The sequence below is a fragment of the Terrapene carolina genome, unplaced genomic scaffold (assembly GCF_002925995.2).
Source record: "Terrapene carolina triunguis isolate 2854851 unplaced genomic scaffold, T_m_triunguis-2.0 Scaffold28610, whole genome shotgun sequence".
NCBI lineage: Eukaryota > Metazoa > Chordata > Testudines > Emydidae > Terrapene > Terrapene triunguis.
This window is the reverse complement of record NW_020692961.1, coordinates 4,185-28,744: the sequence shown is the minus strand read 5'-3', so window position 1 is coordinate 28,744 and position 24,560 is coordinate 4,185. Positions and strand designations below refer to the sequence as shown.

General features: G+C 43.3%; 1 protein-coding gene across 3 annotated transcripts; it reads right to left on the bottom strand.

Annotated features, from left to right (window-relative positions):
- Positions 1 to 622: 622 nt before the first annotated feature.
- On the bottom strand, positions 623 to 18,936 carry ROPN1L (rhophilin associated tail protein 1 like). 3 transcript variants are annotated; one of them, XM_026662585.1, is made up of 7 exons: positions 18,879 to 18,936; positions 16,598 to 16,612; positions 16,327 to 16,494; positions 13,954 to 14,077; positions 13,526 to 13,687; positions 7,912 to 8,087; positions 623 to 1,153 (listed from the first exon to the last, which is right to left on the bottom strand). In XM_026662585.1, the coding sequence occupies exons 3-7, from the start codon at positions 16,455 to 16,457 to the stop codon at positions 1,099 to 1,101; spliced, it is 648 nt and encodes a 215-aa protein (XP_026518370.1). In that variant the 5' UTR covers positions 16,458 to 16,494; positions 16,598 to 16,612; positions 18,879 to 18,936; the 3' UTR covers positions 623 to 1,098. The 3 variants fall into 3 exon arrangements, with proteins under 3 accessions (XP_026518370.1, XP_026518367.1, XP_026518369.1); XM_026662582.1 differs by lacking the exon at positions 623 to 1,153 and adding an exon at positions 3,453 to 3,513; XM_026662584.1 differs by lacking the exons at positions 623 to 1,153; positions 16,598 to 16,612; positions 18,879 to 18,936 and adding exons at positions 3,453 to 3,513; positions 18,398 to 18,466.
- Positions 18,937 to 24,560: the final 5,624 nt, after the last annotated feature.

Below are 24,560 nucleotides of genomic sequence, written 5' to 3'. Positions count from 1 at the left end.
TCCCTGTGTGCCCCCAAGTCCAGATCTGCAATTGTGCTGTCCCTTTGTGTGGGAGTGCGAGGCAGAGAGGCCACAAAGGCTCCTTGGACGCATATTTGTTCACTAGCCAGGTACAATATGTCCTTAAACTGAAAGCACCTCAGGGCAGAGCCCTGTTCATGGTGCTTGTTCAGCACCATGCACACACATGGCGCTGTATGTAGAATAAATAATAACTTATGAATATCCCAATTTGCAGATGTACTGAATCACCGCTTACCATTTCATACAAAGCTTGTTCAAAGTGTTGCGATTGTGCCCAATTTTAAGACTGCCTAAAAGGCGGGACTAAAAATATTTGCTACTTGCTAACTGTGAATGGCAAAAGCTATTTGTGGGCAGTGCCAAGAGTTGCATTGGCAGATCTTGCTCAAAACCAACTCTTGAAAGCAGTAGCTCCATAAAGGTAATAGTGATTGGCTGGTTGTATTTCTGACTCTGCAGCTTCATTTGAGCAAGTCATACTTTCAGGTAAGTGCTGTGCAGAAGCCTAACAAGAAATGGGATTCTTTGTAATTGCTCAGATTGCTGCAGTCCCTTATTTTTATGTTTCTTCTTTTGAAAATCTATTTTTGGGGTCTGTACTTCCTTTACTATATATTTTTTTCTTTTTATAAACATAAAACAATATTCCAATTTACAAAAAGTGCAGATTGGACAAAATCTATAATAAACTTCAATCGGTACCAACAACCCTCAAACCATTTAATGTGTCATTATTTGGGAGAGGAGGGAGGGATACAGAGAGTATCGTCGTACTGGAGTGCAGGTTAACAATGGTCAGTTAACACCTTATTGATCTTTATGAATGGAAAATGGACAGAAGGATCAGAAAAAGAGATGAGAATTCTTGTAATAAGCTACAGAAAGGAAAGGGAGCAACAGCTGCATAGGGTACAGTATCCGTCCCCTCTTCTTCTTAAGTGAAGATTTGAGAATTTCATCTTTTGTATTGCAACCCATGATTTCTGGTCTATTGAATAAAAATGACACCTCCTAGTGTGGTCACACTGATTGTAGTTCACCCGCTGGCCATGTGAGGGCATGGTCAGAACAGATCTAGGAGGCCAGGGTCAGAAAGTTTCTGGGCTGCACCATGCCATTCTGTTGATCTCTGGAAAAGAACAATCATACTCAGAACATTTTAAAATATTGTTTCTTAACCTTTATACGTCACAATGAAACACTGGCTGCAGAAGAAAAGCACAATGGAAGAGCTAAGCATTATTGTCCTCTCCTCTCAGTCAGATGACGGGAACTGTGCTGTGCTGTTCCTCCACTGCACTGAAAAGCCACCATCCTCCAATAGTGATGTTTCCCCAGAAGGCAAGAGGGCTTTGGGTGAGTGTACATGTGGTTTCTTAGTTTCAAAATAAAAGAGGTCTTTATTTTTTCAATCCCCGATAGTAAGAGCTGTGATGTTTTGGAATACACAATAGGAACAGATCAATAGTCAACTGAGTCTAGTATCTCTAGCAGTGACCAATGCTGAATGGTTCAGAGGAAGGCATAACCACCCCTCCTCCACCATTCCATTATGGATAGGTCTACATGTGAGTGAAATAAGCACCATCTTGTAGGAAGCTTTAGATGAAAAGAAAGCATTTTTACCCATTGCTGGTGTCGAAGCAGTTATGAGATCCATAAAGCCCTAAGACCCACGTGTTACCATTGTTTACATCTTATTTATTACACAATTTGTTGCAGAAGTGATAGTTCAGGCATTAAGGGCTAAAATGGATATCTGAAAGGACTGGTGGCCAGTTGTACAAATAAAATGTGATGTAGAGCCATGCACATTTGTCTTCAGCTTTCTGCACAAGGTTCTAGATGGTTAAACCATCATGCAAAGGCCTTGGCATCCCTCTGTCTCAGAATCCTGAACAGCTATATGTTTCTACTTTTGTTACTGTGTGTTCCTAGAGTCTATGACCTGGCATGCTACCGGCTCCTGTCCAGCTGATAAACAGGCTTCATAAACATGAAAGATATGTTTATAGGTACCTCAGCTCCCTGATAAACTAGTAGGATGCTCCATTGCAGTCTCTCATATGACAGACTGCTTGGCACAAAGTTGGATTCAGTAAAGTGTACTGCAGTTTAAGGCAGATGGGGTGGCTGTGTTCAATTCCTATTAGTCACAATACACTTTATTTAATCAAGTAATTAGTAACAATGAGCATTTTCACTGCAGTAAAGTTAAAATTATTCAGAGAAAACTGGGACTTCTATCATACTAAATAACAACAAGTGCGGCATAATTTAGAGAAATTGGGTATAAGGTGACTATATTTTCTAAATCAAACACTAGGACCCTTTTGTGGCAACGTCTTTAAGGGTTGTGAAATTCACATGAAATTGCTATTTCAAACTATATGAAATATGATTTCATATTTTCATTGCAGATAGCTTCAGATCTGTATGAAGCTACATCCATGTGAAATTGTGATGTAAACCATATATGATTTTTGTATGAAGTCCATACAGTTTTGATGACCATCTAGAGGAAGGAAGCGAAAGACAGACTGACCACCAGGTACCCATCCATCCTCAATGGCCCTGAGTTAAACAACACTACAGTAACTGTAGTAACCTAACAACAATAAGGAAACAACTACTAAAAGAGCAACAGAATCACACAGTGTGCAGAGAAGTGGTCACTTCCAGGGTTCCGTCTCACTGCCACAGCTGTAAAAAGGAACTGAAGGATGGGTGGGCCTGCTCTACCCTTTATGACTGGGATGGGATGGGTGTGTGTGTACACTTGTGCAGGCATGTCCCCAATAGTCACTGCTATTCAAAATAATCTGATCTCCTGTGCATGAGGCACATGTGAACCACAAGTGGAATACGTGTAGACAACTGCATGAAGAACAGGATATTTCAGGTGTCCCAAAAGAAGTTTTTGGGACACTAGGACATCATATGAAAAAAATGGGACATCTAATTTCTTCACTCAGGTAGACCCACTGGGCACGAGTTGCGTATAAGAACATACAATATAAATGAATGGCATAGTTCCTTAAAGTTCTTTGATATGGCCTTCAGATAGAAGAATCTTGATCAATTTATGGAGGTAGATACCAATATCTCTCTGTGAAAAAAATTTTTTTTTGACCTGACATGTAGTTTCATAATATATCAGAAAATGTCCTAAATCACTAACTCTATTAAAAGTTTCTATTTATCTGCAGAAATCTAAAGCTAAAATTACACGTCTATGAAAACAAATAAATCCTAAGATGTATCTCTTAGTCAACTTTCATAAATAAAAATCACACTGCATATGGTATATTGGTAAATCAAAGTCTATATTTTGTGGTGACTGCTAATGCTAAACTTTATGTGACTTTATTAAAGTTCTGCTCTGAATTGGTGGCATTTACTTCCAGAAAATCCTTGTCATCTTTCTCTTAAACCTTCTTTGATGGAATGAAGAAATCTGAAACTCCAACCTGATCTCCTTTACGCTCCCTAAATTACAAGAAAATAAATATCCTTCATTAAATTATTTATTTTAATAATGACCCAAATGGCTGAACTTTTTAAAGCTACACTTACTCTCCCCCCAATGTACATTTTCTTAGTGAGGATTTTTCTCTTAAACATTTTTCTTTGTAGCATAGTTCAGAATTACTTCATTATAACAGTTGTAACAGACAATACAACCTGGTTCTGGAACATTACACATTTTACAAACATTTTACTCCTGGGGGAATTCTGTGGCAAAAAAATAAAAATTCCGCACACAATATTTTAAAATTCTGTAAAACTCTGCATATTTTATTTGTCAAAATAACACAATATAATCACATCAGCTTCAATTAATTTTGGTCATTTATTTCAAAATACCTGTCAGCAAGTATGTCTGTAACAATATAGACAACAAAAAAGATTCAGGAAATGTTTTTTGACAAATAGATTCCATACTAGGCATATTAATACAGAACTCTGAGTAATAATTCATTTAAACTACAGTACAGAACCATATTTCCCACACCCCTCAGAAACGGTGCCAAGGCTTGGGGGAGTGAGGGGTAATGGAGGAGCTGAGAGAGAGGGAAATAAATTGCTTGGAAGGAGCCTGGGTGTGAAGTTGGAGGGTTGTTGGGTATGGGTGGGGAAAATATGGAACAGGTTTTTTTGTGGGGTGAGGAGGAATTGTTAGGGAGCTTTCCCCATGCAGACCCTGGCTGATCCCTAGCCTCTCCCATTCAGTCAGGCACAGCTGCCCCTTTCCCCATGTGTTCCGGAACCCCCATGTGTCCCTCCACCCCTACTCAGATACCCACTCCCCACATCCCTATGTATCCCTGCACCTCCTCCCCACCCCCCCTATGTCCCTGTACTCCCTCCCACTGTCCCCATGTGTCTCTGTACCCCCACCCAGCCACTCCCCTGTCCCTATGTAGCTCTGCACCCCCTTCCCCATGTGGCCCTGCACCTCCCTCTCCCCTGTGGCCCTGGGCCTCCATTCCCATTCAGCCCCTGCCCCAGTCTGCCTCCCCCTAGCCCTTATGAACCCCTGTATGACCCCTACCAGCACACCATGCTGTCCGTCTCCCCATAACCCTTGTCTCCTGACCTGGCCAGCTGCAAAGAAGGCTCTGCAGGCTCTCTCTCTTCCCTAGCTGGCTGGGAGCTGCTGTGTTTTATCGCACAGTGCCCTCTGGTGGTCAAAAGGCGGAACTACAGCAACATTTCGTCAGAAGCTTTTTTCTGAACAAAAATTTAAAAATATGAGCGGCTCATTAATTATGCACATGCACAGTAGTGCAGAATTCCCCCAGGAGTACATTTTTTTCTTGTACCAAGTAATCTATCAGCCAAATTTTGCTTTATTTAAAATATAGAATTTAGGACTTGTACCACATGAAGTTGCCCTAACTCTTAAATCCACTAAAGTCAAGTGCACAGAAGCTCCATAAAGCTCCATTCAATGGGCTCAAATAAAAAAAAAAGGGTAAAGGCAGAATCAAACCTAGGATTCTGGAAGAGTTCTTGAAGGTGAAACCTAATTTAATACCATGAAATCCAAACAACTTCAAAAAGATCTGCCAATAGCACTGGAGTGTCTTATATGGGACATTGCTTTCACTTTTAAAGGTACATTACTAGATTGCTGTTTTACCTAGTCTGTAGCAGCTATAAAGAAATCTCCCAAGAGGCTATTATCTCAACTTTTCAAAAGTTAACAAGGGAAGGTAAATAAGGTTAACGATTTTAAACAAATTACTGTACAACGATTACTTATCTGGGTTCCAGTTAAACCTAAATCATTGTATTATGCAAAAGAGTAATATAATCTTAATTTTATGTATGATTGCAATTCTATAGTCATCCTAAGTGGTGACAGTAAAGCTTATCAATTTGTTAATGTAAATGGATATGGCATTTGTGTATTTATCTTCCCACCCGGAATGCTCCAGAGACAAGAAAGCTCAAAATAACACCACACTTAGGTTCAATTACTTTAGGACAGTGATTATGTTAATCCTGCTGGCTCCTTCAGCAGGAAGGACCAGAGGACAAAAGCACAAATGAAATAGGTAGTCTCCATACACCCACAGCTCAAGAAGTGAGCAAGCCATGTATACAATATTTTTGTCCTCCTCCTGCAGGAATGCATTACTCAAATACTCAGATACAAGAGATATGCCCTTTCAGGGATCAGGACTATGTCAATAGCATACAAGAGAAATAATATTACAAGGATTGGGGATCTGAGACACCAAAGAAATGACAAATAAAACAAACACCAAATTCATGCCCCTCACATATACCCCCAACCCCAGTCCTGATGGGATTGAGGCAACCCAAGACAAAAAGACGCATCCTCAGGATGGAACAGACACTTAGTGCATATCCATACATACAAACCAGGCATCACCCTGCAGCCATGGTATGGAGGACAGGATTATATGATAGAGTTGCCTGCAATAGCAGGGGACTGGACTTGATGAGTCAATAGGACCCTTCCAGTCTTATGTCCTAGGGATCAAGGAACATAACCTCAGGCTCATGAACACAAGATTGGTTAAAAATAAAGTCTGCGTTACATATGACCTGATTGTGGAGGAGGCAACTGACCTGGCCTACCTCGCTGAAACCTGGGTTGAAGACATTGTCAGATGCATTCTGGTACAACTCATTCCAGCAGGATATACAACACACCATGGGTGAAATTCTCATTCCACTGAGGTCAATGGGAGTTTTGCTGTTGACTTCAGTGGGGCCAGGATTCCACCCCATGAGTCCAAAGTTTGGTAGGGAGGAAGGATGGCTATCAGATAACCCAACCAAACCCAGATGGAAATGAGATCTTAACCCAGAGACCAAGTTATTCAGATGCACCCAGATGACACAGAACTCCAGGAAACAGAACCAATATAGACATTCTAGCAATATACAGACCACTCAAGAGCTCTGCAAGGTTCCTCTCAGAGCTAATCTCAAACCAAGACATCAAAATTTGTCTTGTGAGACTTCACACTTATGGAGTACAGTTCTGTCTCAGTGGCCCAGCATCTAACATCCATTAAGATAAACACAGCATTCTCCCGCATAGTGTTCAATCCCACTCTTACATTCTGTTGGAATACACTACACCAGCCAGAAGCATGACCAGTGTGCTAAGGGACTAGTCAGACACTCTCTAACAACAACCTCAAAACAACCCCTCCCTTTGTACCACCCCCAGAGATATCTACTGTTAACCAATGATCAGCACCAGATAAAGCAGAGACAAGAACTGGTAGCCTGGAACATACAGTGTTTATAAACACCAACATTATAAAGGAAACCAATATCTAAAATGTCTGATCAACATAACTGTTCTTGATAGCAGAACTCCTGACCAGCCCAGATTGTCTTTTCCTTTACCTTGCACCTGAACATCTCCCACTGTGAAGAACTGCCATAATACTTTGCTGAAAATATTAATAAAATCTATAAAGGTGGCAGGAGCAGCAGAGAGATAGAACAGACCCTGGTAATGGTAAATGAACACCTGAGATCATGTCTAAGGAAAGGCAATTTACCAGTGGCTTGGAATCATGGCTAATACTAAAAAAAAAACAAAAAAACAGAAGGACCCAAACAATTTTGCTAGTTATGGCCTAGTCTCAAATGTTCCTTTCCTGAACAAGGACACTGAGATGATAGTGGTAGATCATCTCCAGCAATCTCCAGCAGAATCTACCTTCTGCCAATATGCTGGCTACCAGATTTGGCCAATGCAAAGCCAGTACAACAGTCACCCTAGTGAATGATCTCCTTATAAAATCTGCTGCCTTCAATAAGAGTTGGTCACAAGTGTATTCCACTTGTGCCATCTAGCAGGCATCAGTGGATTGCCCTCAGATATAATTCTATCCATTTCTCTAATAAAGGCTGTGATGGGCAGCTGCTCCTCACAGAGAGTCCTCCTCCAAAATCAGGTCATATGTAATGCAGTTTCCTCCTACAGGGCTTGTTTATTTCCCTTCTCCTGTTCAACATCTATGGTAAAACATAAGAAGAAACTTTAAAATGCTGTGGGTTCAAACAACAACATGCGGATGTTACAAAGCTATAAACATCATTTCTATCTGCAGTAGAGAACACCATAATTCACCTAACCGAACATCTGGAAAAAATAAACGTGTGGGTGAATAACTGTTGGCTCAAACTCTGACATTGAAGCCAACAGGAGTCTAACTTTAGGCACACATTTTTGAAAAATCTTGTCCTCAACGTTTATTATGCTCTCACTAGCAAGTACAAAGAGAAAATGAAGTGAAAAGAGAGATTATCTAACTAAAACTAGAGATTTATGAAGCCAGAATGAACTAGCATAGCTGATGCATGCTCCAGATCCAAATTTATACTTACACTTGTCCCTTAAGAGCATTGAGGAAAGCTTCAACTTTGTAGTCTGGCATCTCACCATCTATACTGGCCAGGTATGTGTAAATAAATGAGAATGTATCAAATGGAATGCGAGCAGGTCCCCCCTCTGGATCAGTTGTTAGAATTTCACAGGCATACTTCACAGAAGTCATTAAGGACTAGCAGGATCCCAACCAAGAAAAGAGAGACATAATACCAGAAGGCATTAGCATCCTTTGTTCACTATGGTGTAATATCGCATGAAAGACTGTCAGCTTCTGAAATTCAGTGTGAATAGAACCAAGACTTCATTTACACTTGCAAAGTTTGTACCTGCAATTCACACTCCAATGCAGGCAGCTCCACTGGTGATAATGGTGGTGGAAGCTGTAGTGTAGACAGGGCTCAGGCATTTTTATTATTGTGGCATCTCATTTGGTTTAAGACTACAGAGTGGTAAAAATGCCTGAGCCCTTTTTACACTACTGCCTCCACCAACATTAGCACCAGTAAAGCTGCACTATTGGTGAATTAAGGCTAAAAATTTTGTTAGTATAGAAAAGGCCTTAGTGTAATTCTGTTACTCTTTTAATCAATGCAAAAGAGAAAGGTAGCGTATCATTGAGCAATTAATTGCATCATGTTAGCCTGAACAGACATCAGTCCACTGCCATATTTACAAATACATCACCAGGTAAAGAATTGTCCCTAATTTGTTACCATATAAAGGCCTCAGTTCATCTGTGAACTATCATTTCAATTTATCTGAACCTGGCCCTAGTGAGGGCAGCACTAAATTGGCTAAGATAGCTAAATCTCAATAAAGCTGGGGGGAAAAAAGTTTGTCTGGATCAATGTTGTGGCAGCTGATATTTTGGCATGATGCTGTGAATGTCAGCATTCACAATAACCAAACAATATCCAATCCTGGAAAAGGTCCTTTTGGATACATCTAAACCAGTGGTTCCCAACCTATTTACCACATTGTGGGCCACATATGTGGCCCATAATATGTTATGTGGGCCACATCCAATACTACCTGTATGGCCCTAAGGATGTCACATGGGCCATAGCTCTGTGCTGATTGGGCCAGCCACAGGTTGAGAATCACTGGGCTACATATTCTGTGGCAGCAATCCTCCCAGCCTGAGTCAAGAGACACAGGCCTGCAGGGCTCACACTAGCGTTCTAATAATAGCTGTGTAGACAGCACTTCGAAGTTGCACTTCAGGCTGGAACTCGGGCTCTGAAGCTTAGGGATGGGAATGGACTTCAGAGCCCAAATTAAAACTTCAAAGAGCTGTCTACACGGCTATTTTTAGTGTGTTAGTGCAAGCTCCGCATGCCCAAGTCTGTCATCTCAGCCTGTGGCAGTGAGCCTCCCAGCTTATCTAAATATATCCTAAATGGAGTAAACTTAAACTGAAGTTAAGGATGTCAATAATTTAAGGCAGAAAAATCTTAACAAGAATGTTGCAGTTAAAAAACCACCAAAAACCCAGAAAATTCAGAGTTAAGATTACATTTTAAAAAACAAACATAACCCCAAGTGTTAGTTAAGGATATACTTTAAAAAAAAAAATCCTGTAACTTCAATGGGACTCTCACAGATACTGTAATCTGAACTAGTGGATACTACTGCAGGATCAATGCCATAAATACTAACATTTATAAAAATTCAGTGAGGAGTTTTGCTCAGTAATAGGCTGGTTGGGGTAACAAAGACCATGACTAAAGACCCTAAAAATAATGGCAGTGACAAAAATTACAGTTTTAGTAACAAGTAAACAATGGATTTTCTAAAGATAAGTATTTTGTAGTGATGGAATGGTGAATAAAAAAAAAAAAATGTCTATTCAAAATCTAGAGTATATTCCAAACCCTGTTATTCACAAATTTAAGGTAATTAAAACTGGAGACCCAAACTGATATACAGTGCCACTTTATAACTGGCATACCTGTCAGCCCTCTCATACAAGAGCTTTGCTGAATCTGCCAACCTTGGGGAAGCCGGGAGGACCTTCTGCAGAATTTCTAAAGGCCTCCTACACAATTTATAAACTCTGCAGGGCTTTCTGGCCCTCACATTTTGGCCTAGCCACAACTCTCTCTTTTATGTTGTAGCAAGTTTATTCACCTCAAGTTTTCGCATATCAAGTTTATACAAATTGTTTCAAAAGATAAGGAAATTTCCACACCAAGAATTATTAAACCAGAGGTTAGACTGCAAAGACATCACAATATTTTATGAAACAAATGTATTAAATCATTGTTGTTTTTAAAAGTTAGAAAGTCAGGAAATTCTTAGTTAAGGCTGCACTTAAAATATAAAAAAATTCAAAGGTAAGGAACTGCAAGCTATCTTAACTCTGACCCTGATCCATGATCATCTATGCATATCATTTACTCACTGTTATGACTTGGTGGAATAATACACATGATTGGAATGTTGGTGTGGATGGGTATAGCTTGCTCAGGAAGGATAGACAGGGGAAAAAGGGAGGAGGTGTTGCCTTATATATTAAAAATGTACACACTTGGACTGAGGTGGAGATGGACATAGGAGACGGAAGTGTTGAGAGTCTCTGGGTTAGGCTAAAAGGGATAAAAAACAAGGGTGATGTCATGCGAGGAGTCTACTACAGGCCACCTAACCAGGTGGAAGAGGTGGATGAGGCTTTTTTTAAACAAACAACAAAATCATCCAAAGCCCAAGATTTGGTGGTGATGGGGGACTTCAACTATCCAGATATATGTTGGGAAAATAACACAGCGGGGTACAGACTATCCAATAAGTTCTTGGACTGCATTGCAGACAACTTTTTATTTCAGAAGGTTGAAAAAGCTACTAGGGGGGAAGCTGTTCTAGACTTGATTTTAACAAATAGGGAGAAACTCGTTGAGAATTTGAAAGTAGAAGGCAGCTTGGGTGAAAGTGATCATGAAATCATAGAGTTTGCAATTCTAAGGAAGGGTAGAAGGGAGTACAGCAAAATAGAGACAATGGATTTCAGGAAGGCGGATTTTGGTAAGCTCAGAGAGCTGATAGGTAAGGTCCCATGGGAATCAAGACTGAGGGGAAAAACAACTGAGGAGAGTTGGCAGTTTTTCAAAGGGACACTATTAAGGGCCCAAAAGCAAGCTATTCCGCTGGGTAGGAAAGATCGAAAATGTGGCAAAAGACCACCTTGGCTTAACCATGAGATCTTGCAGGATCTAAAAAATAAAAAGGAGTTATATAAAAAATGGAAACTAGGACAGATTACAAAGGATGAATATAGGCAAACAACATAGGAATGCAGGGGCAAGATTAGAAAGGCAAAGGCACAAAATGAGCTCAAACTAGATACGAGAATAAAGGGAAAGAAGAAGACTTTTTATCAATATATTAGAAGCAAGAGGAAGACCAAGGACAGGGTAGGCCCACTGCTCAGTGAGGAAGGAGAAACAGTAACAGGAAACTTGGAAATGGCAGAGATGCTTAATGACTTCTTTGTTTCGGTCTTCACCGAGAAGTCTGAGGAATGCCTAACATAGTGAATGCTAATGGGAAGGGGGTAGGTTTAGAAGATAAAATAAAAAAAGAACAAATTAAAAATCACTTAGAAAAGTTAGGGCCTGATGAAATGCATCCTAGAATACTCAAGGAGCTAATAGAGGAGGTATCTGAGCCTCTAGCTATTATCTTTGGAAAATCATGGGAGACGGGAGAGATTCCAGAAGACTGGAAAAGGGCAAATATAGTTCCCATCTATAAAAAGGGAATAAAAACAACCCAGGAAACTACAAACCAGTTAGTTTAACTTCTGTGCCAGGGAAGATAATGGAGCAAGTAATTAAGGAAATCATCTGCAAACACTTGGAAGGTGGTAAGGTGATAGGGAATAGCCAGCATGGATTTGTAAAGAACAAATTGTGTCAAACCAATCTGATAGCTTTCTTTGATAGGATAACGAGTCTTGTGGATGAGGGAGAAGCGGTGGATGTGGTATATCTAGACTTTAGTAAGGCATTTGATACGGTCTCGCATGATATTCTTATCGATAAACTAGGCAAACACAATTTAGATGGGGCTACTATAAGGTGGGTGCATAACTGGCTGGATAACCGTACTCAGAGTAGTTATTAATGGTTCCCAATCCTGCTGGAAAGGTATAACAAGTGGGGTTCCGCAGGGGTCTGTTTTGGGACCGGCTCTGTTCAATATCTTCATCAACAACTTAGATACTGGCATAGAAAGTACACTTATTAAGTTTGCAGATGATACCAAACTAGGAGGGATTGCAACTGCTTTGGAGGACAGGGTCATAATTCAAAATGATCTGGACAAATTGGAGAAATGGTCTGAGGTAGACAGGATGAAGTTTAACAAAGACAAATGCAAAGTGCTCCGCTTAGGAAGGAAAAATCAGTTTCACGCATACAGAATGGGAAGAGACTGTCTAGGAAGGAGTACGGCAGAAAGGGATCTAGGGGTTATAGTGGACCACAAGCTAAATATAAGTCAACAGTGTGATGCTGTTGCAAAAAAAGCAAACATGATTCTGGGATGCATTAACAGGTGTGTTGTGAGCAAGACACGAGAAGTCATTCTTCTGCTCTACTCTGCGCTGGTTAGGCTTCAACTGGAGTATTGTGTCCAGTTCTGGGCACCACATTTCAAGAAAGATGTGGAGAAATTGGAGAGGGTCCAGAGAAGAGCAACAAGAATGATTAAAGGTCTTGAGAACATGACCCATGAAGGAAGGCTGAAAGAATTGGGTTTGTTTAGTTTGGAAAAGAGAAGACTGAGAGGGGACATGATAGCAGTTTTCAGGTATCTAAAAGGGTGTCATAAGGAGGAGGGAGAAAACTTGTTCACCTTAGCCTCTAAGGATAGAACAAGAAGCAATGGGCTTAAACTGCAGCAAGGGAGGTTTAGGTTAGACATTAGGAAAAAGTTCCTAACTGTCAGGGTGGTTAAACACTGGAATAAATTGCCTAGGGAGGTTGTAGAATCTCCATCTCTGGAGATAATTAAGAGTAGGTTAGATAAATGTCTATCAGGGATGGTCTAGACAGTATTTGGTCCTGCCATGAGGGCAGGGGACTGGACTCGATGACCTCTCGAGGTCCCTTCCAGTCCTAGAATCTATGAATCATGGAGATGGATGAATGTGCTAACTCTTTTATTATGCTCTATGTACTGTCAGGTATAAGAGAATATGGATATAAATCTCTTATCACACAGAGTTAGAGTCAAATCTAAGGGAGTATTAGAGCCATTAGATACTTTGAAGGGCAGATGAGGTACATTGTACTGTTCAGTTCATAGTGATATGATATCTCCTTCTCCTGGTGCACCTGCTTGCTATTGTACTGACATTAAACCAGCAGTGGTAGCACTCTTATCCCCTCTTCTTCTGCCTGTCTGAATCACACACACCCTCAGAGCAAAGGTTGACACTGAATGAACATAAACAAACACAAATATGTGACCTGCCTTTGCTGCACAAAAAATTGGGGTTTTAAAGTGACACAATAGTATCTAGATCTACAATCTATTTACTGTAGTTCCTCTATGGTCTGCTTGGTACATAGTCATTTGATTATGAAAGATTTTAACATGCCTACATACCCCACCAAGTATACTACACCCAAGTGCTAGAACTTTCAACCATTCCACCTCTTCACCGAAGTTGTCCAATTGTAGAAGGGCTCTCAGTTGCTCCACTGGCAAACATAGATGTTTCCATTTTTTTTCTAGTTCTATCATGCTCACACGGCCCTTCGGAGAAAGCTTTAAAAGACAAAACACAACACCACAAGTAAAACTGGAATACACCATGGAGATTATCACACAACTAAGAGTACAAAACTTTAGGGCCACTTTTTTCCCCCCACAAAGAAATTGTGGCGTACTGTTTCTCTGACAGATAGTCTGTAGGACCAAACTGTCTATGAAGAGTTCTACTGACATCTCATCTCATCTATGAGCCATGTCTATGAAAATTTCCATTGACAACTCTCAACAATACTGTGTGTTCAATATAGGTTGGCTTGTACCTGCTTGTGCAAAACTTTAAGGAGGCCTGGTGTGAGCCCAGTATCTGTTTTCTGTGTTGCTACTGGCATTTCAATCCTGTCCTTTACAGGAAGGGGCTCTCCTTTCGACAGAGCTGAGAAATACCTAGATTAATAGGAATACCAACACATTTGAATGCTTATAAGCAAATAAAAGTTAAGCAAAAACAAGCTTTATAAAAATCTGCTAATGAATCTAAGTGCCCATGAAAGTGGGAAATTGGCTTCAGTTAGCTCCTGGTATAGACTTCCTCCCCTCTCTGTATCCAGTTTCCATCTTCCTTTTTAATTGAAGCCACAGAGTTTAGTTTTAACAGTGTTTATTTGACACTATAATAATTATTATTGTGCTTTAATTGTGCATTCGATGTTCTGTGTTCCTTGGTGGCAGTGGATAGTGATTTATAAATATTATTAGTGTGTTCTGGCAAGTAGCAATGTCTAAGCTTTCCACACACATTTCTAACAATGCACTTTAAACCAGATTTCTATAATCCTCTACTAGTCTAATCTGGTGATAGCCCATTGTCAAAACACAATTTTGAAGAATTTATATAAAGACTTACAATAGTCATTATACTTATTTATTTTATAGCTGACCATAACTTAAACACAGCAGGAATTGAGTTTGATGCAGATATTAGTAATTTTAAGGATGCTGATACAGATATCTACCTCTTACAGCCAATGTCACCATCACAACTGGCCAAAAACTAATATACAAGAGACTTATTCCGCTTAATTCACTACCATATACAGTGCCTTGCTCACAAGATAGGAAGAAACACTAAACTTTAACAACTTTTCCTAAAAAGTATCCACACAGCTATTTTCAAAAAGAGAACCACAAATAGTAACACATTTCAACAGTAGCCTATATCTTCTTAATACAAACATGGTACAGTACTTATGGTAAAGCTAGAGTTCACTAACACACAGAACTTTCAGATTCTGTTCCTTCCTATGAAATAGCACGTGTTTCACTGATGTGTAAAAGTGATTACCCCAGAAAATCCAACCAAATACAAGGATCTAAAGATGGCAACATCCTGCACCTGCTTTTCAACCAGGATTATTTAGGAAATCTACAGGGGAAAAACTAATTATGACATTCAGTACAGAGCAAAAATTAACAGCACCAAAAATGTGAGCCAGTTCGCTGGGTAGCAGTCCCTAAGTCACTCTGCCAAGGTTCCACACCTAAAATTGCATCACTAAATAAAAATTCAATCAAAGACCACATTATCTTTAACAAATTAAAGAATACATAAAAATATATCAGCATACGTGCCACACAATACTTAATATCCAGACAACTTAGGGCTTGGCTACACTTGCAAGTTAGAGTGCATTAAATCAGCCCTGGGCACCCTAACTCCTGAGGTGTCCACACTGGCAAAGCACTTAAAGCGCCTGGACTCCACAGCTGGAGCGCTCCTGGTGATCCACCTCCATGAGAAGCATAAAGCTTGCTGCGCCCTGGCTGAAACGCCTGGGTGTCAGTGTGGATGACGTGTTGCATTACTGCGCTGGGACTGGCCTCCAGAAATGTCCCATAATCCCCTGAAGTCAAGTGGCCACTCTGGTCATTGTTTTGAACTCGGCTACAGGCATGCGGATATCCCCTTTCAAAGCTCCGTTTCTGACAGCTGGCATGCTTATCTGCTCCGGGACAAAGCAAACCATTACTGTGGAATGCTGCTGCTGCTGCCGAGGCTTTGTGCGTGCGTGTGTGCGTGCATGGGTGTGTGAGAGAGAGGCAGGGTGGGGTGTCCTGCTGCTGCCTGAACTTACAAGACAGCATGCTGACACACTCTCTGCCCCCCAAAACACAGTCTCTCCCCCCACATACACACAACGCACTCCCTGTCACACTCCACCTCCTCCCATTTGAAAAGCACGCTGCAGCCACTTGCACACTGGGATAGCTACCACAATGCACTCCTCTCTGTGGTGTCGCAAGAGCTGCTAATGTTGCCATGCCACTGACAGGGCTGGCTCCAGGCACCAGCCCACCAAGCTTGTGCTTGGGGCGGCACCTGGAGGGGGGCGGCGCGGCGCTCCGGCCGCCGGGGAGAGCTGGGCCACCGGGGGGAGAGCGGAGCCCCCGCCGGGGCTCGCCGCCCTCCTCCCAGGGCTCCGGCCGCCCTCCCCCCCCCGCAGGGGCGGCAAAAAAGCCAGAGCCGGCCCTGGCCACTGAGCTTGCAGCTGACAGTGTAAACACACAGCAGCATTTTTCGAAGGCTGGTTTAACTCCCAGCACTCTACATCTGCAAGTGTAGCCAAGCCCCCAATTAGGTCAATATATGATGCAGCAATATTTTGTTGTTAGCCTATATATAAAGTACTACTTACCCAGCTGACCACTGCAGTACATCATGAGGCTGAGTCCTGATGGCAGCTTTGGTAAACTGTTTCAAAATATCTGGGAGTTCAGGAGGTATGTTAATCTGCTGAGCACAAAACATGGTGTCTGGAAGAGGCATGATTCTTGTAAGGTCCAATAACAAGATCCTGAAAGAACTAAAAATATAAATGAATTCTAAACATATGAGATTAGTATGGTTCTATACAAGTTCTCTTAATTTTATTATTCAACTCAAGTGTATAAAAAACCCAAACTTACTTTAACTGTGAGGTCCTGTTCCAGAACAGGACGTGGATGTCCATGTGTTGCAACCAGTTTATTTTAATGTCATTTAATTAAATTAAAAGATAAAAGGAAAGAAATACAGATTTTTAGTCACAGCATCAGTTTTAGCCTAGGCAAAAATAAATGAGGCAAATCCATAAAAGTATGCAAGACTCTCTTCGTCTGCAGCTCCTGTGATCAGGAACAGCCTATTTCATCTTTATCTTCGTGCCTCATTGCCTTTCTCTTAACTGAAAACATCCCTCTGCTGCTCCCTTACCTATGCTTTTTAATGTCTTTCTTAATCTTCTCTTTATTTTAGCTTTGCAACTGTATTATTTAACTCTGTTACAATTTTATGATACAGATTTTGTGCAAGATGATATACAAAATAAAAAGGTAAATCTGAAACTAATATAGATTCTCCTAGTTCTGTAACGGGCTAGCTCAGGCAGTGGGGTAATATGCACCAGATGTTGGAAACTGATGGATTATACCACACAGTTTTTCTTTATTTCCTATTAAAAGGAAAACAGACTCCAAATTTCAATCAGTAACTTTGATGAAAAAAACAAAAAGTGAGACTAAAACACTTCTGAACTGGCACAGACTCACGAAAGTGAGCTATCACAGACCGTTCAGAACCGAGAGGTCCATTCCAGGTTCTCACAGTGACAAGGAGGCTTTGGAAGCTCTTCAATTGGTGCTTAAAGGTGGAATAGCGCTCCATGGGGAAAGTAAAGGAATTCAGAATATAAGAAAAATGTTGGTATATCTTGACAGGCAGAACCACAGAATGAGTTGGACAACAGCTATGTTGTCAAATCTTTGCTTTGAGGAGAGTCTGCCATTTTTGAGCAGACAATTAAGTGTGAAGATTATAAAGTTTCTACTATATCTGTGTATATGTTTAAGCAGAGCGAATATTTATTAACCTCTGCACAATACCACCAGAAAGAAATTTTACATGCAAGTCTTGCTATAACATATATGAGTAGTTAAAAATCCATAGAGATTTATTTTAAAAATACTCTAAAAGCATTTTAAAAATCACAGAGCTCTTAAGTTCCCTGGCTTCACAGCGAACAGTAGGATGGACTGTTTTATAATTAGAATAGGACAACCTGAACTAGCAGGTAAGAAACATGTCTTTGTCCAAACAGGCTAATTCAGAAAATTGGAACTCTTATAGCATTACTCAACATCAGCACAAGAATAGATAGTGTGGGTAAAAACAGATTGTGCTAAAAAGTGATTCTCTCATACCATTATGCACCAATCCTTTACAAAAGAGGCCTGCAGTGAAAAGCAAAAGCACAGAGAAATATTTAGTTTTTAAAAGTTTTTCTTTCATATCACTTTCAAATAACTCCACTTTCTGATCAACTTTTCTTCATATGTTTGTAAAAGATTGGTTGTCTATTTTAGAGGGAAAGCTGCTTGGCAGGGAGTTTCTTTTCCTATGTTTTGTTTATGCTTAAATAACAAGCAGGTCAAATGAAGATCCTATGATATCCTATGTATCACCATAGCATGAGAGCACACCTATACAGACAGCTTGCCCAGGCATGGAGGGCACCAGCCACTCCCCAGCCCATCACCTGCCTTTTGCTACTAGTCAGTCCACTCAGCCGGGGGGATGAGTTATGGGCCGGCCTATTGCTGAGCCTCACCTAGATGTTCCCCAGATCAAGGACTGGTACTGCCTTGTCCCACTCTGTATTAGGGTTGCCAACTCTGATGAAGCTATTGCGGGAGAGTCCCCCCCATATAACATCATGCTCTTAAAATTACCTCTTAAAGTCTCCTGGGTCCCTTTCAAGAGCCGATGCCGATTCCGGGAAGCTCCAGGCCAAACCTAGAGGGTTGGTAACCCTGCGCAGGACTGGCCTGGAGCCTCCAGGAATTCAAGATGAATTAAAGATTAGGTCATGTGATGAAACCTCCAGGAATACATCAATCAAAGTTGGCCACCCCGGGGGAAGCGAGGGCGATGCCGCCTGCCCGGCTGAGCCGCCCCTGGCGCGGTCCCGCGCACCCTACGGGGAGGGGGCGTCGCTCTCCGGCACCGGCTCCCACGCCGCAGCCTGGCCCTGCCCCGACCGACCCGGCAACCGCCGCGCAGCGCCGCAGGCAGCGCGGATCGCCCCGCGGGGCAGGGACCCCGGCGCAGGCAGGTGTCCCCTGAGCGGGGTCCCGCCCGGGCCGGAGCTGTGGCTCCAGCAGGCGCCCGGCCTCGCGTCTGGGGGAGCTGGCCCGGGGGCGGGTCTCTCACCTCCGCGCTGCGGCTCGCTCTGAGGGACAGCGCGTAACCGCCGCTCGCCTCCCGCCAGTTCCCGGGGCAACGTTTGTGTTTCACCGTCGCCATGCAACCGGCTCGAGCTACCGCCCGCGCGGCGCATGCGCTGGGCAAAGGCGGGACCTGCTCAAAGGGTGAGGACCGACTATCCTTGGCGCATGCGCTTATAGGTGTCAGCTATTCAAAACCGCTTGCTGGCCACAGCTTCTTACCGAGCCGCTGCTCGCTCACAGCGCATGCGCAGGAGCAAGGAGCCTGGGGCGGCGCGTGGCTGCTGTTGCGCTGCGCCTTGCCGGAGGTCGGAGAGCAGCTGCTCGTCACACTTACCAACCTGCTACTCAGGGGCAGGGAGACCATTGGGAAGCCCCCCCCCCCCAACACCTCCTCACCCAGGGTGACCAGACGTCCCGACAAAACCAGGACTGTCTCCATATGTAGCCGTTCCTGACGTGTCCTGACTGAAGTGTGGTCAGGACGCCATTTATCCCGATATTTGGTGCAGGACTGGACTGGTCAGCCTAGCGGGCAGGCTCGCGGCCTGGCTCTGCACAGCTCCCAGGAAGTGTCTGTAGGACCCTGCAGCCACTAAGTGGGGGGACGTCTCTGCAGCTCCCATTGGCCAGGAACTCAGCCAAAGGGAGCTGTGGGGGCGGGGCCAGCACGTGCAAGCAGCACACAGAGCCCCCTGGCTGCCCCTGGCCCTAGGAGCCAGAGGGGTCCTGCTGGCCACTTCCTGGGAGCTGCCCTTGGTAGGTGCTGCCCGGACCCTGCCCCTACACCCAGCAGGTCCCTCTGGCTCCTAGGGTCAGGGGGCTCTGTGCGCTGCTTGCGCTCACAGGCCCCACTGCTGCAGCTCCCATTGGTCCTGCTTTGAGCAGGGGGTTGCACTAGATGACTTCCTGAGGTCTCTTCCAACCCTAATCTTCTATGATCTGTCCTGCTGGGAGCTGAGGTGACTGTCAGCTGGGCTGAGCCAGCAGTGCAGCTGGGGCTGGAACTGGGATCATGCACCTGTGGCTTGCAGCGGGGCCATATGCCCCCCTCGCAGCTTCCTAGGGCTTTGCGCCCCCCCCCCCATGGTGCTGGTCGGGGCTGTGGCTGCTTCCCCCGCCCACCCATGTGTCTTGATATTTTACTCTTGTGATCTGGTCACCCTCCTCAGTTACCTTTGAATTTCCTTTTCCTCGTCACCCAGCTCTCCCTGGTGTGAACCTGCTCAGTCAACCGTATCTGCTACAAATGCCAGCATTGCTCTTGGCAGGAGTAGATGGGAGGTAGTGGATCTCCTGGGCCTGTAGGAAGTGGTGGCTGTGCAGACACAGCTTTTGACCAGTTGAAAACCATGCACATCTATTGCACAAGGGATGGAGGTGAAGTGATACAACAAGTAACAGCAGCAGCTCCGGAAAGAAAGGAACTGTGGCAGGCCTACTATAAGGGCAGGTAGACCATTGGCTAACAATTGAGCTGGTGCTGAGCCACAAACATGCTGCTTTTACAATGACCTGCATGCCATACTTGGCAGAGATACAACCCCCCACCCCCAGCATTATGGATACCTCTCGGGAACCTGACACACACAGAAGGGAAAAGGAATGTGAGGTAAGTGCATGCGTATCTTTTTCCTCACACTGTTTAAATGTGAAGTTGTTGCCTGGCCCAACCCCAAGTTAGCAGAACACAGGTGAGAAGAGGTAGTAGTACAACAAACAGAGGTAGATTTGGATCTGCTTTTCTTTCCCATATGGGGTAGGCTGCAGGGGCAGGGGGAAAGCAGAACAGTTTGTTTATGTACATAGGGATGACCCTTAATGAAATTTTCATGGAGATACTCTGTAATCCTCTCCTGGAGGTTTCTAGGGACAGCAGCCTCATTTCTTTCTTCATGTTAGGACACTTTAGAGCTGCTAGAGGCCATCCGGCGGGTGATCTGAAGCTGCAGGGGAGAGGAGGGGGGAAGCGGAGGAGAGGGTCTGGCTGCTGGAGCCCCATGTGAGTGGCTCAATCCGGCCGGCTCTGCATGGGGGGGAAATAGGGTGACCAGATAGCAAGTGTGAAAAATCGGGACGGGGTGGGGGGTAATAGGAGCCTATATAAGAAAAAGACCCGAAAATCGGGACTGTCCCTATAAAATCAGGACATCTGATCACCCTAGGGGGAAATCCTGGACATTTTTAGATATTTACAAATCCCCCCCCCCGCCTCCATGCTATTTTTAACCCCAAAATCCGGACGAACGGTAACCCTAGATTAACACCAACTTCTCAGGGAGATTCCTGTTTCCTGCTGCTTCCCTGAACCCACTTGAGGAGAACAGGCCGTCAACTGAAGTAGTAGGAGCCAGTTAGGCCCTTAAGACGCTGATATCTTCCCTCACTCAGGCCCTGCTACCAGCCTGCTTATTTGTCCCCTTCAATTGAGTGTCGAGAGCCACTGTAGCTGGCACAGAACAGCAGTCATGAGTGAAAGAAGAAAACGCCCCTCTGGGGCAGCATTCAGAAAAAGAAAGAAAGCAAAGTAAGCTTTTCTATCTAAGCAGGAAGGAGCTCTCCTGAGATACATAGACACAAATCTTCACGGTGAGCCTTCCATCCCCAGTGAGGATGTGAGTGTTGAGGAGATGCCCGATCTTCCAGTTAGTCAGAGTGCAGGTGACCTGGCAGCTACTGCAGCATCCATATCTCCATCTCAAATGGATGTAACCATGCACATTCCTGAAGAAAAGTGTAGATCAGAGAAGAGTGTGGTGGAGGTGCAAGAAACACCTGCTGCTGAGTTTAGTTCCGTAAGACTAGATGATCCAGGACTGTGGACCCACTTAAGCAGTAGCCTGAGAGACTTCCTTGTACTGCATGGGCCATAGCAAGTGAAAAAATTCATGTTCCCCAAAGACAATGAAAACAGAAGTTTCCATCCAACACATTACTGGCGTGAAATCCCCAATGGTGACAAAGTGGAGAGGCCATGGCGTATGTACTCTAAAACCCAGAATGCTGCATACTGTTTTTGTTGCAAATTCTTCCAATCTAATGTTCCAGCCACATTGGGTTCTACAGGAACAAAGGACTGGAAAAATCTGGCTAGAAATCTGACGTGCCATGAGAAGGCAGCAAATCACCAGAGAGCATTCCATAGGTGGAAAGAGCTTGAGATGAGACTAAGGTTAAAGGCCACCATAGATGATCAGCATCAAGAGAAGATTGCATCAGAGTCTCTTTACTGGCAAAATGTTCTGAAAAGGCTCATTGCCATTGTGAGAATGCTTGCTACCCAAAACATAGCACTGCGTGACACTTCAGATCAACTGTATGTGCCAAACAATGGAAACTTCCTTAAAATTGTGGAGCTGATGGCTGAGTTTGATGCTGTACTCCAGGAGCATCAAAGAAGAGTCACCATCCAAGAAATGTACACACACCACTACCTTGGAAAAACAATTCAAAATGAGATCATACAGTTACTGGAAACAAAAGTCAAACAGAAGATTGTGGCAGATCTGAAGTCAGCAAGATATGACTGTTATTCTGGACTGCACACCTGACATCAGCCATACGGAACAGATGACTTTAATGGTGCGGTTTGTAACAACAACAGAACCTAGTGAAAATGTCCCTGCAATGGTGACTGTTAGAGAGCATTTTCTAGAATTTATTGACATTGATGATACTACAGGAGCTGGTATGACAAATGTGCTTTTTAAAAAGCTGGAAGATATGGGAATTGCGATAGCTGACATGACAGATCAGGGCTACGATAATGGTGCCAACATGAGAGGAAAGAACAGAGGAGTGCAGACATGGATCTGAGAGTTAAACCCTCGAGCTTTTTTTGTCCCATGCAGTTCTCATTCATTGAACTTGGTGCTCAGTGATGTAGCATCAGATTCTAGTGAGGCTGCTGAATTTTTTAATGTAATTCAAAGCATCTATGTATTTTTCTCTGCTTTAACTCATCCATGGCAAATTTCGAAGCAACATCTGGGAACATCCTCTCTGACACTGAAACCACTGAGTGCCACACAATGGGAAAGTCGAGTGGAGGTGATAAAGCCTATCAAACACTAAACTGGGAAGATAGATGATGCCATAGTTGCCATTATGGAGGATACTGCTATGACAGGAACTGTTCATGGGAGAACAGTGGCAGAGGGAAATGGAATCACCAGAAACATACATAACTTCAATTTTCTGTGTGGCTTAGTGTTGTGGCATGACATACTGTTTGAAATAAATGTTGTAAGCAAGAGACTCCAAAGTGTTGACCTTCATATAGCTGGAGCCATGGAACAACTGGACAAAGCAAAGTCATACCTACAGTTTTCCTGGTCAGATGAGGGATTTAAAACATTTTGAAGAGTGCACAGAAGTTGGCAGAGGAACTTCACACTGAAGTTATTTTCCCACCCATTCAAAAAAACAAGAGTCACCAAAGAAGACATTTTTATTACGAGGCACGGGATAATCCCATAAGAGACCCCAAACAACAATTCAAAGTTGAATTCTTTAACCAGGTGCTAGATTGTGCAATACAGTCAGTTAAAGAACGTTTCATGCAGCTCAAGGAACACAGCAGTATATTTGGGATGATGTATGATATTCCAAAACTCCTCACTATACCTGAAGAAGACCTACACCAGCAATGCAGGGCACTAGAGACAGTGTTGACACATGATGACATGCGCGATACTGATGCGAGTGATTTAGGTGATGAACTGAAAGTCCTTTCAAGATACATTTCAGCAGGATCAACTCCAAAGGCTGTTCTAGAATATATGTGCACAAATAAGATGACCACCCTCTTTCCAAATGCTTTTGTTGCTCTGCGCATACTTCTAACACTTCCTGTAACAGTTGCCAGTGGAGAACGCAGCTTCTCCAAGCTGAAGTTAATAAAAATACATCTACGCTCCACAATGACACAGGATAGGCTGGTCGGCCTTGCAACCATCTCAATAGAGCATGAGCTGGCCCAGACTGTGGACCTTCAGCAGGAAGCAGTTCAAATCTTTGCAACCAAGAAGGCACGGAAAGCACCACTTTGATCATTCAAACAGATAAAAATGCCAGTGTTTACTATGTAGACAAGAAAAGTTACATTTGCTGTTCAGGCGTTTGAAAGTTAAGTGTTACTTACAATTTTTGAACAAGGCATTTTAAGTTGTTAGTTCTCCTTTATTGGGGTAGGTAGCAGAGCAGTACCATGAGAGGAGTAGAATAGGAAGAAGGCAGAATTGAGACCTTTCAAAATTTTGACCCAAGCGAGGGGGCATGAGGGCGTCATTTGAGCTCCCCGCCTCAGGTGCCAAAATGTTGTGGGCCGGCCCTGCCGGCTGTGAACAGCCATAGGGTCAGCTCCGAGATTGCCATGGGAACCAGGCCCTGCTGTGCCGCAGGCTCCCAGTGCCGTGGGCCGGTCACTTGGGCCCAGATCCTCATGGGTTTAGGCACCTAAATCCACCTTCTCTGTGTCTCAGTTCCCCACTCCTGCAATGGGGGTTACAGCCCTGCCCTGCCTCCCAATGGTCGTGTGAGGATAAAGACCTTAAAGACTGGGAGGTGCTCAGCTCCTACAGTAATGGGGCCACAGGAGTACCTAAGACAGACTACAAACAGGCAGAGTTATGAGAAAACACACACACACAGATGTGAAACACACACA

Excerpts from the sequence above, each read along its gene's own strand:
- ROPN1L (XM_026662582.1), bottom strand. The coding sequence starts at position 16,457 with ATGCCTCTTCCAGACACCATGTTTTGTGCTCAGCAGATTAACATACCT. Across the intron at positions 8,088-13,525 it reads GGTGTAGTATACTTGGTGGG|TCCTTAATGACTTCTGTGAA; the intron begins GTATGTAGGCAT and ends GGATCCTGCTAG. Across the intron at positions 3,514-7,911 it reads AATGCTCTTAAGGGACAAGT|GGAGCGTAAAGGAGATCAGG; the intron begins GTAAGTATAAAT and ends CTTGTAATTTAG.